Source organism: Lampetra fluviatilis, chromosome 38 (assembly GCF_964198595.1).
Source record: "Lampetra fluviatilis chromosome 38, kcLamFluv1.1, whole genome shotgun sequence".
NCBI classification, from domain to species: Eukaryota; Metazoa; Chordata; class Hyperoartia; order Petromyzontiformes; family Petromyzontidae; genus Lampetra; species Lampetra fluviatilis.
The window spans coordinates 9,528,156-9,541,115 of record NC_136312.1 but is presented as its reverse complement, the minus strand read 5'-3'; the positions used below and the strand labels follow the sequence as shown (position 1 = coordinate 9,541,115).

General features: G+C 48.4%; 1 protein-coding gene across 2 annotated transcripts in view; it reads left to right on the top strand.

Annotated features, from left to right (window-relative positions):
- LOC144945614 (chemokine-like protein TAFA-2) overlaps positions 1–12,960 on the top strand; it is a 91,208-nt gene that overhangs the window by 55,836 nt on the left and 22,412 nt on the right. For both annotated transcript variants that reach the window (XM_078874142.1, XM_078874141.1), the window contains exon 2: positions 1,314–1,442. In XM_078874142.1, the coding sequence (XP_078730268.1) occupies positions 1,325–1,442 (118 nt within the window). In that variant the 5' untranslated portion in view covers positions 1,314–1,324. The remainder of the gene's footprint in view (positions 1–1,313; positions 1,443–12,960) is intronic.

Below are 12,960 nucleotides of genomic sequence, written 5' to 3'. Positions count from 1 at the left end.
ATAGGTTTTTACCCTTTCAACTGGTACAAAAACTGACACCTTTATACAAGGGTAAAAACCCATTACTATATTTTGCCACTGGTAAAGGAGATGTCTCATAAAATGCACAGTTACACAACACATCATGAGCTGCCCGCGGGGAGACGGACAACCGCTCTCGTGGCAAGAACCCACCGGACTTGGCATGGTATGCAAGCATATTCATTCAGACGCTGTCTTTCCGACAGCCCTGTTCTTCACCTGAGGACGGCTGCTTGCGTTGTGGCCGAAACGTCGTGAGAATTATTTTATTATGTTTTATTTTTATTACTTTATTATTTCCCTTCTACGTGACTTTACCGAAAGAACCAAGAAGATGAATCCCTGCAGTCACGAAAGCTTTAAATCTAAAAATATATTGAACTTCTTTCGTACTGTACGTCGCCAAATCGTGGCAATCGGAGGTGCGGGGTAGTTGCCAAACCCCCGTGCTCTGACATGGTGCCAATTCCTCATCTTTTGTACGGCTTTGTGTGTAGAGAGAGAGAGAGAAGTGATTTTGCCATCCAATTGCTTTCTGTGAGAGTTGGTCAATTGCAGACACACCTCTCGCGTTATGTGTCTCGTGCAGCGCGCGATGTTACGCGCTCCGCCGCGGTTTGTTGTTGGCAAAGGGGGAAGAGTCGTGGATTCTTTGCTCGTGCGTTCGACGTTTCGCATCTTCCGCGCTTGGCGCCGACCCGGTTAATTCACTCTGCCCATTGCTTCCGTGGAAGGTGGAAGCCAGGCAGTGTGGCCGTGGGCTCGCTGATGAGCTGTGTTGAGCGTTTAGGTGGACGTGCCGGGCAAAAACCAAGAACTGGTCCATGCCATTTCGATGCTGAAATTAAATTTTCACCCAAAATAGCTGTGGGGACACGGCCATTGTGAGTCTTTTGAGTGACGGGCAGCGGTGGTGTAGCAGTGAACCCGGCGACCCGAGTTCGATTCCCGCTCACGGCCAACACCAGCGACGATTATCTGAACCGGTCCTGGGCCTCCAGCTAAGTTTATTCAGCCTCGAATGTGTACTTGCCATGGTGTGGAAACTTCGCCACTGGGGAGACGAAGGCGGACGGGCGTGGTGCTGGCCACCCACACCCTCGTGTGCCGTGCCGGTGTTCTTCGCTGCTTGCCAACAGCACTTGCCCCTACAGTCTGTTAAGGCTACACGGGGAGCCTTTGCCCCCTTTCTCACCTTCCACGACGTTGTTTTACCCGCCTGTGTCTCACCCCCCCAATCTCTGACCCTCCCCCCACCCCATCCCCTCCACCCGCACCACGTGGCTGAGCAGGGAGTAGAAGGATGATGCTGCCCTGGTCTGCGAAGGACTGCGGGCCGCTGTCCATCCCCCTGCTGCTGAGCCTGCTGGTGCTGGCCGGGGCTCCCACGGCCAGAGGCTCCAGCCACCACAGAGGCCCTGGTGAGGGCGGGGGCGGTGTGAGGGGGGGAGTGGGGTGGTGTGAGGGGGGGGTGTGAGGGGGGGAGTGGGGTGGTGTGAGGGGGGGGGGGGTGTGAGGGGGGGGGTGTGAGGGGGGGGGTGTGAGGGGGGTGGTGTGAGGGGGGGGAATGGGGTGGTGTGAGGGGGGGGTGTGAGGGGGGGAGTGGGGTGGTGTGAGGGGGGGGGGTGTGAGGGGGGGGGTGGGGGTGGTGTGAGGGGGGGAGTGTGAGTGGGGTGGTGTGAGGGGGGGAGTGTGAGGGGGGGGGTGTGAGGGGGGGTGTGAGGGGGGGGGTGTGAGGGGGGGGGGAGTGGGGTGGTGTGAGGGGGGGGAGTGCGGTGGTGATGGGGGGGGAGTGAGGTGGTGTGAGTGGGGGGGAGAGTGCAGTGGTGTGAGAGGGGGGGAGTGCGGTGGTGTGAGGGGGGGGTGCGGTGGTGAGGGGGGGGGGGTGGTGGGGGGGAGTGGGGTGGTGTGAGGGGGGGGGGAGAGTGCGGTGGTGAGGGGGCGGGTGGTGGGGGGGGGGTAACGGTGCCAAACATCCGCTCCATCTGCTTCACGGGGGACGTTTAAGATCCGCTGATGTCTTTCGGAACGCGTAGCCCATTGCGTTGCGAATTTTACAAATTCTGAAAATTGCAATTGCACCCATCGCCTCCCTACTGTGGGACCACCTTCACCATGATAGCTCTCGCGTTATACTGGTAGGAACCTCTTGGTTACACCAGCACACAGGGGATTATTGTGTCCGTCCGTCGTGCAGGGAGGGGCTGGGTGGGAATGGAGGGGCTGGGTGGGGAGGGGAGGGTGGGAGGGGCTTGGTGGGGAGGGTGGGGCTGGGTGGGGGGTGGGAGGGGTGGGGCTGGGTGGGGAGGGGCTGGTCACCCCGTGGTGCCCTTATAAAACTAAACGTTTAACCTACTCACGCCGGCTTGTGCCCGCCCTCACAGTCGGCCATATTTGCGGAATACACCACGCCGCCGTTGACCCTGGCCATTGACCGTGCAACCCAACGTTCCTACCAGCTCCCTCCGCAGGAATGTGTGAAAAATCGCTCGAATACCAGACGTACTAAACGTTTGTATTGTCATCGTTATTATTATTATTATCATCATCATCATCACAGCCTTCACAGCCTTCACAGGTGCAGTGGATTTTGGTGCCACCGTTTGTTCCAGTTTCTTGCTTTCTGCGAAACCCTGCAACTTTAGACAAGACAGCGAGCGTGATACCAAGCAGTCTGGTGGTGATGTCACGTGACCTGCCAGTCGACGACTGATCTAATTGTCTCAGTCGCGCCTTTTGCTGTCCAGAAATCACCTCAGCGCGCGTTATCGCTCAAATCCTGACACTTGCACGGCTCACACTCGACCATCAAGATATGTGCCCCGAAACAGCGAGGGCGTTTAATTTGTTTAAAAGTTATCATTTTGAAATCCAGGATTGGTTTGGAAACCGGTGGAAGGGATCTGGAGATCTCCCGTCTCAATACCAAACTTTATATTTTAGCAGGTAAGGCCCACTGAGCCATTTATCTCTTTTTTCAGAAGCGACCTGGTCACAAATGATAGCTCGACGAAGTGGCTTGTCATGTACAAATGTATAGCAGCCAAATACTCTAAATGCATGTTTCTAAATGTGGAGGGAAACATCGGAGGACCCGGAGAACATGGACAGAGGTACGCAAATTCCAAATATACAACAGGCGTAAGGGTCGGGATCGAACCCACGACCTCCTGCATACCAGGCGAGGGAGTTTGCATCTCACAGACATCTTCAACAAAAGTTGTCAGTTGGATAACGCAAAAGTATTTTTTGTTAAGTATTTAAACAGATGTCCTTGTTCAAGTCTGATGATTAAAATGGAAGTCAATGAAAAAAAACCAAGTGGAGTTGAGCTCTATTGGCAGATTGACTGTGAAGATGCGTGGAACGATACGATGCCGGAAACCCACAACAACAGAGAAACTGGGCACAACGATTTACCGCGAGGTTTCTGCGAACGTAAACAAAAAAAATGTTTCCCGTTATTTTGAATAACATCGGCCACGTGAAAAGTATGGGGGGTGGGGGGGTGGACCAACCGCTGAGCTTGCGAAAAAATAATTCTGCTCACGGAATAATGTTTGCTTGCAATTGACTGTGAGCAGCGGCGGTCTTAATTTGGAGCGATACGTCTCTCCGCTCGACGATTGCCGTAATGAGGACAACACAGCTCTATTACTCCTAATTAGCTTCTCCCGGTGACTGCGAGCGAGTTCACTTTTCCAGCCTCCGTTACAAATTGTGCCACCATTAACAAAGGCAAAGACGAACGTCGCCCGTATAGCCTTGAACGGACTTTTGCGGCAAGTGCCGCTCGCGAGCGCCTGTGAAGGCACGGCGCGGAGCACGAGGAGGTGGGTTGGACAACGCCTCGCCCGGCCGCCTTTGTCTCCCTCGTGGCGATGTTAACCGCGCCAGGTACTCATTTGAGGCTGAGCCGACCTAGGGGAGGGCCCAGGACCGGTTCAGATAATCGTCACTGTACACACCACCAGCGTGGCGAAGTATGGTCAAACTTTCACCTACACGGACTGACCAGTGTGGTGAAGTATGGTCAAACCACCCCCCGTGACTGGCACGGGAATGGGGGGGGGGGGTGACCTTCTCCCAGCAGTGGATTGACAAAGCACTGTCATTGATTATTGTTCAGTAGAACCCCTCTTAACGACCACCCCTGTTAACGACTAATCACTTAACGACGGGCCTCCATAGAGCCCAATGTGTAGTGTATAGTGTAGTGTATAGTGTAGTGTATAGTGTAGTGTATAGTATTGTAGTGTATAGTGGTGTAGTGTATAGTAGAATCCCGCTTAACGACCACCCCTGTTAACGACTAACCACGTGACTGGTTTACAAGTCCGTTTAATCAATAACCCTGCCAGCCACCCACAGGCCCAACTCAGTCATCGCACGCTGGTGTACACACGTGTATTGATGTACTGCGCAGCACGTAAGGACTTTCACAAAACCACACTTTACTCCCTTGCTACACGAGGAAATAATGAAAAGAGTGGCCCATTCCTAATGTGCCACACAGAGAGCCCAATGTGTTCACTTACCCACCATTCCCCTGTTAACGATGGGCTGTTGTAGGTACGGTAAGAAATAATTAACGCATTGATTAACCATGTTTATTTTAATATTGTGTTCATAATGTTGTTAGTATCTTTATGGATTCATATCCATTGTTAAAATTTTATTAGTTTCGTTTTTTGGGTGAAAAGGGGTAACTTTCGATGCTATTGGAACGAATTAAGTCTTTAACGCGTATTTCCTAGACTCAACAATGCATGTTTTTTGGGTTAGATCGTGTAAATATATAAATGTGTCGTTAAACCCGCCACCACCCGACACAGCCAACTAGTAAGGGTTGTCACGTAAGCAGAACGTGGCCAATTCGTCACAAGTACAGCACACCGGTGTGTTGGAGAGCCAAGCCACAACATTTACAATCCGAGTACGACGAAATCACTTGACGACAAAATCATTTAACGACCGCTTTTGTGGAACCAAATCACCGCCGTTGAGAGGGCTTCTCCTGGATGATGATTATTATTGAATCACTGTTATTATTGTTTTTTTTACAGCAGTGGGATGACATTGGAAGGCAATCCAAGCAATTGTTTGACTTGTCCGTGTTCGTGAGTGACATCCCCGTCGACCGCACGTGGGGTTGTCTCCGAGTGCTCCAGTTTTTCCACCTTTACGAAAAAAAACAAATAAACATATTTATTAAGGCATTGGCCAAACATCTCAAGCACGACCCTCGTGAAAATGAGTCTTCAAACTGAGCGAGGATTATATTATTAACGTTATCTTTAGTAGATTAAAAAAAATAGTTTAAAGCGTGTTTCAAATTTTGGCCTTGAATTGCATCACAGCTGATCGTGGCAGGAGAGCTGGTTGGAGCTTTAGGAGGCCTTGATCCAGCGGTGGATTGACCATGGCCAATGAATTAACCAGCAGCAGGCTTTGCTCGTTTAATATCAGCTTTCGCTTCACACTCTGCTGGAGGTAAATGACTTGGTTTGTGTGTGTGTTGTTTTGTCTTAGCGATGTTCAGGAAACCAGCAAATCCAGAGGAAACCCATGCAGAACAGGGAGATTAAACTAAACATTTTTTTGTATTTTATCAGGCAAGGCCCACTGAGCTGTATAGGTTTTAACAGAAGCGAAGTGGCTTATCACGTGGAAATGTCCAGCAGTCAAATACTCTAAACGCACGTTTATAAATGTGAAGGGAAAAACCGGAGGACCCGGAGGAAAAAAATCAACACGCCCACGGGGAGAACTTGCAAACTCCAGATATACAGCAGGCGTCAGGCTCGGGATAGAACCCACGACCTCCTGTCCATCAGGCGGCATCTCACCACCGTGTCGGCCCACAAACTCCATGCAGAAAGCTGCCCGAGTCGGGAGTCGAACCCAGGCCCTTTGCTTGCCGTGAGGCACCAAGTGTTACCACCCTTTCACCCACACCCAAATTTGCCTTGAAGTGTCACATTATGATGTTTGGCAATCGTTGAAATGTTGCTTAATTTATGTATAGATTTGGTCCACTCCATCTTCATGGCTCATTGATGTTGGGGCCTATATTTGGATTACCTTTGGCTAAGAGTGAATTGAGAGTCTAAGTCTAATCTAAATAACTAATTACCCCCCCCCCCCCCCATTCCATATTCCTCCACACAAATCTCTTTTGTCTACACATCCCATCAACCACACAGGCATCTGGGAGTGCATCTTTGTCGGTGACATTGATTCAACGCGAACAACACTCGGCACCGGCTTCGACGATCAGAGTCCTTATCAGCAGTCAGACCTACGTCAACCAATGCTGGTCGACTGCCCGGTGTTTTTATAGGCAAGGAACCCCCTCTGTTAGCTCTGGGTTTTAGTTCGACAGCAAAACTGGGTGATACAATGACACAAAGTAATCACCAGCGTCGCTCTGTTGAGAACATTAAAGTATAAACACAACATGAACCAGCACTGGTGTAGCATGGGACCTTGTTTTTGCCGGTATCAAAGTGTGAAAAACAAGGAGGGGGTTTTACCCTCGCTGGCAATTAAAAAGGGAGGTATATATATGGAAACACCGCCACTTTTTTCAAATGTTCTTGCTGTGGATTTCACACCTGATGACGATTGCTTGTGTTGCAGTCGAAACGTCGTGAGAATTTTTATTGTTTAATATTTGTATTATTTTATTATTTTCCTTCCACGTGACTTTACCGAAGGAACCAAGAATATGAATCTCTGCAGTCACGAAAGCTTTAAACCCAAATTTAAAACGGGAGGTGTTAAGATGTTCCAACGGTTGTGGTTATTTAGCTGCTTTGGTTTTGCTTTTTGGGCTCCTGTACGGCGCACTGGTCATTTCGGATGGAGGCACGGCCGGCAGATGACCGCTACGCGGTGATGAAACGACACGGGGAAGGGTAAAGCAAAATGAGGTTTCTTGTGTCAGAGGGAGCCCTTCGCAGCCAGCGCGTCCATTGTGCGTTCCGTTCGCTAGGTGGCGGTACCCATCCACCGTGAACTATGGGACAAGCAATGCGCCTTGAGCTATCATCATTATTCAATTTAACACGGAGTAGTAGGCTTTCGCGAGAAATGTTATTCATCAAGGCCGTAATTATAATATATATTGGGGGGGACACATCCCCACCCAATATTCAAATATGCTCAAAATGCCCCCCCCCCAATATCTTGCTATAGAAAAAATAATTGCTATGCTATGTAAATAAAAACAATTTGCTAAACTTTGGCCACAATATCTGCACTTGTTTTCATATAAATCAAGGCATAGATTCCTGTTTATATGATTGTGGTTATGGTTGTACTTTATTAATCCCTATTCTCTGCCATTACATACAATGAAACAAGAAATGGTAAAAAAAAGTAAAAACAGAGCAATGTAATACAATATACGATTAGACATTATTGTAAAAAAAAAGTCCATCCCATGTGTGAGTGCATTTTTTTATATTTTAGGCAGGAAAGTAGTTTTCAAATTTAGATATTTTTTCTGGGTTGGGACCCCCAGGCACCCTGGACGATTTGGTCCCCCCCAATGTTGACTCCATGGCTACGGCTTTGTTATTCATAATTAAGTTTTTTTTATGGGTTAGATCGCTTAAATATAAATGTGTCGTTAACCCACCACCACCCGACACAGCTAACTAGTTAGGTTTGTCACGTAAACAAAACGTGCCAATTAATTTCTACTTCAGCACACTGGTGTGTTGAAGAGTGAACTCACAACGTTTCTGACAAATCGCCGGTGAAGCTGGTTTTGTAATCACCAGCGAAACGTCGTACTTAAATTAAAACTGTTGTGGGTTTCCTCTCCAATGCACCGGTGTGCTGAAGTGTCATCATTCAGGCCGGAGGATCTCGTCTCATTTTGTGTTTCCCAAACCTGTAAACCCCTTATCAGTGCCTACCTTATGACAGACCTATTCAGACCTTATTGGTCACCCCGTGCCCTTATAAATCTCAAAGTTCACCCTACAAAGGAAGAAACACAAACAAATAGACACAAATAATAATTTGCCCATACTGAAACGGTTGTATGCCGTATGGACCTAAAAACCCCCAACTTCCTTGCACAAAAATACGGGTAAACCGTGTGGGTTGACAGGTAATGTGGTTTCCCCATCACCCCAAATGGAGACATCAATATTCTGCTTCATTGTGATGTCCCTATTCGAACCTCGCACCGATCCAATGTGTGTGCGCGTGTCCACGCGCCCAGCACATTGGGGTGGTTAAATACTCGCCCCTCTGGTGTTGATGCTTCCATTGCATTCGTGCATATGGCAGCAGTGATGGTGCCCATGTCGAGGTCTGCTGCTGGTCACGACGAGAGGGCTTCAGGAGAGAGAGAGAGGGAGAGAGCTCGTGTCGTGTTTATGTTAAGAGCAGGCTACAGGGGTGTGCTACTAGGTTGGCGATAGTAAAGAATACTTGTGCATATAAAGCTTTCGTGACTGCAGGGATTCATCTTCTTGGTTCTTTCGGTAAAGTCACGTAGAAGGGAAGTAATGAAATAATAAAAATAAAACATAATAAAATAATAAGTAAAGTCACGTAGAAGGGAACTAATAAAATAATAAAAATAAAACATAATAAAATAATTATTATGTTTTATTTTCTACGTGACTTTACCGAAAGAACCAAGAAGATGAATACTTGTGCACTTGTTGACAGCGGTAACCACTCGTTTTACTTTTCGTCGCAAGCGATAAAAACATATGACGCTTGATGTTGTGGAGTTACTGACCTTTTTGTCGGCTCGGTCATGGTTGAGAGTGAGAATTGTCAATACAAACTGGATATACGAAATATTCTTAGCGGCTGAAGCACGCTGTTCAGCCGCACCGAACCTCACAATAATAATATCCAGGGCCTACCTGGCTTCTCCCACCCTCAACCAGTATATATACAAGGACTGTTTTCTTGGAATTTTTCTTACTTGATACAGCTATCGTGCTGTGACGGTTCCACCTGAAGACGGAAGCTTGTGTTGCCTCCGAAACGTCGTTATTTTTATGTTATTTTTATTTTACTTTTATTAATTTAAATTTAATTTTTTTACCTTCGTGACTTTACCGAAAAAAAACCTAAGAATATGAATCCTTGCAGTCACAAAAGCTTCAAATCTAGAATGGATATACGAACACCTTTTGTAAGCGCAGCTCTCTAATATAAGCTACACGGGCTTACGTTACACTGGTGTGGTGGTGGTGGGGGGAGAGTAACACCTGATTCAAGTACATTTGGGACATTAGAGCCTTCTACGTATACGTTCAGCTTCGGCGAATATCACAAGCTACAGCGTTGCGTAGTCTGTCCATATTCTTATCCAGTGCAAAGTATTCGTTGTTGTTGTTGCTCCAATCAGCGTAGGCGTGCCACTCGGCTCCTGTTGACAGCCAGTGATGGAAAGTCCACATTCCTATGACGCAGGATGGCTCTGACGACGTAAGAGGTTGGTGCCAGAGAGACGTGGCCACTACGTGAGCATGCTCGCACAAGACAGAGCGCAAAGTGAAAACAAATGACGAGATGTGCAGGCGATCTGTCCACGGATCGTGATGATGATGATGATGACAGGTGGGTGGGTATGTCAGACAGGAATACGTAACATAGAGACAACGCCTTGTTACAGCACCACCACCACCACCACCGACAACAACACTAAGTCCTAGGGGACACCCAGGGTAGCCAGGACAGCACCAAATGACTTCCAGGGCAGCCACAGCTACACACGAGGCCCGAGGTGGAGATGAGAGGCGGTGATTGTTGAGGGGGGGGGGGGGGCAAGGGGGGACAGGCAAGGGTCAGGAGGTTACGCGGGGCGCAGGGCGTCTACAGACTGCGTGATCTGGGCACTGTGTGTGGACATCTGCCCAGGTGGCACACTGCTGATCCAGTGATGGCTCGCGACTGGAAGGGTTGTGAGTGAAAATCCCCGTAGATAAAATGAGGACCGCTTCGTGGAACTTGAGCTGTGCATGTTGGTATTATAATAATAATAATACTCGTAATCTTTGCACTTACAAGACACTTAAATGCCTCGGCATCTCACAGTGCCCTTGCATCATATACATCGCCACCATTCAAAGGGCAGGCTGCTTGTCTCCGTGCAGTGCAAGTGACTCGGCGCTGACACGAAGTTCGTTTTTGGGGCGGCCAGTTTGACAATTAAGGGGCAATGATCACGACGTCTCAAGCCTTGCCACGCAACCGTGGAGTTGACACTCGCCGGCTCGGTCAGTGCCGTTTTCGAGAGCAAAACCTCCTCCCCCCCTATTTTTAACTTCTTTGTATCTCGAGAAGCGTGGCTCGTTTTTTTTACCCCATTGGAACCTCATTTGCCAGTAAAAAAATATGATAATTGGTTTTTTACCCTTCTATCTGGCGTCATCTGGTCCAACCCATGTGAGACTAGGCTCTAAGGAAAGTTGTCTCGGGTGTGGACCAATCAACTTCAAGGACAGTGCATATATTTTCAGAGTTATGTTTTTTGTTTGCATTATGGCTGCAGGTATTGTGGTCTATGCAAACATGACTCCTTGTAAAAAAGGTGTAAGTTTTAGATTTGAAGCTTTCGTGACTGCAAGGATTCATATTCTTGGGTTTTTTCGGTAAAGTCACGTAGGTAAAAAATTAATAAAAATAAAATTAAATTAAAATAAAATAAACATCACGACGTTTCGGAGGCAACACAGACAGTAGACGGAAACTTGTGTTGCCTCTGAAACGTCGCGATTTTTATTTAATTTTTTATTTAATTTTACTTTTATTAATTTTTTACCTACGTGACTTTACCGAAAAAACCCAAGAATAGGTGTCAGTTTTGTTGCCAGATAGAAGGGTAAAAAAACAATTATTGTTTTTTTTTGTTTTGTCCGTGTCGGCCCGGCGCTGCTGCGAGGGCCGTGCCCCTTGGCGTTGCCGCTTCACGAAGGCGCACGTTGTCGTACACGGCAAAGCCCGCAGCAGTGGCCCTGTGGCCGTAAGGTGGCCCGATGCTCGCGGCCCCGCCGCCCGGCAGTAAATGTCGCACTTGTAAGGAGCGATCGGACGCTGGGCTTGGGAATCGCCGAAAATGCCCCGGTGAAATGATCGCTCGTGGCCGACCAAAAACCTCGCGCGATTATTCTGTTCACGTCGCAACCCAGATGTCTCTCTATCCGTTTGGCATTTGCCGTGGCCTGCTGTCGGTATGTATGTGCCGTGTTGAACTTCTTTCGCACCGTACGTAGCCGACCGTGCTAATCGTAGGTGTGGGGGCCAAGGACGAACTAAACAACAAAAAAATGCAGCATTGTGAAGTTGTAATTGCTGGTCATTGTTCAACAATGTAATTCATATATACTATGTAGATAAAAAAACACGATGTTGCTTTGCTTTCTTCAATTGTATCGCTGATGTTGCGATTCCGCGTCATCTTCTTGAAATGAAGAAGGCGGTCTTGGAGTTAACGTGATTGAAGATTTGGAACTCTCGCAGTAAGCAGTGCATCACTGAGTCTGAGAATGAACCGGGCATAACACGCTAAGGTTATTTTTTTTAAAAAGTCGCTTTATTTCCGACGCCGGAGCACGCAGTACTGTAACATGCCGCGTTCCTCGCACTTTGAATCAAGTCAAGTAAATTTTGTTTAACCACGTGGGAACTCAAGGGACCCAGGGTAGAGTCTTCATCTGCGAGAGCGACCAGGGGCATTGGGGTTGCAGGTAGGGGGCGCTGATTGATATACATATATTTAATTTAAATCCCAATTGAGTCATTTGTGGTGTAATTTTTTTTTCAATTTGGCAAATTTGGACCTTCACGCTGGCACAAAATTGACCCCACTTTTGCCAATGACGTCAGGACATCTTTAACGTCTGCTAGGAAGCAGACGGTGTGCGTTTTTTTGTGCCTTTAATCATGGCTTGGCTTCGCGAACGAAGATCTAGGAAGGACATCCACGTCTTCTGCAGGCACGCTGGTGGCTGAAGAGGCCTATGCGGGACAAGCAGGTCCTGTGTCTTTGATACACCAGAAAGAATAAATTTTTTTAGATATTCATTTTGACCAAGTAGGATCCACTGAGCTACGTAGCTCTTTTTTCAGAAGCGACCTGGCCACAAATGATCGCTCAACGAAGTGGCTTGTCATCACGTGGACATTTATGGCAGCAGCCAAATACTCTTAAACGCGTGTTTCTGAATGTGGAGGAGACAACCGGAGGACTCGGAGAAAAATCTACTCGACCGCGGGGAGAGAGAGACACGCAAACTCCAAATATACAGCAGGCGTCAGGGTCGGAATCGAACCCACGCCACCCTGTATACCGAGCGAGGTAGTTAACATCTCCTAGCCACGTGATGATGATGAGAGAGACATGCCAACTCCAAATTTACAGCAGGCGTCAGGGTCGGGATCGTACCCATGACCCCCTGTATACCGGGCGAGGTAGTTAACATCTCCAAGCCACTGTGATGATGATAGTGAGAGACACGCAAACTCCAAATACACAGCAGCAGGCGTCAGGGTCGGGATCGAACCCACGACCTCCTGTATACCGGGCGAAGTAGTTAACATCTCCAAGCCACCGTGATGATGATAGTGAGAGACACGCAAACTCCACATATACAGCAGGCGTCAGGGTCGGGATCGAACCCACGACACCTTGTATACCGGGCGAGGTAGTTAACATCTCCAAGCCACCGTGATGATGATAGTGAGAGACACGCAAACTCCACATATACAGCAGCAGGCGTCAGGGTCGGGATTGAACCCACGACCTCCTGTATACCGGGCGAGGTAGTTAACATCTCCAAGCCACCGTGGCGCTCCTGGGCGGTCTGCCAGATTCGGATGATGAACCTCCGCAAAAGGCGGCGATCCTGATACCTCTGGGCCATGTCGCCAACCATGACACTGGACCTCTTGGATGCC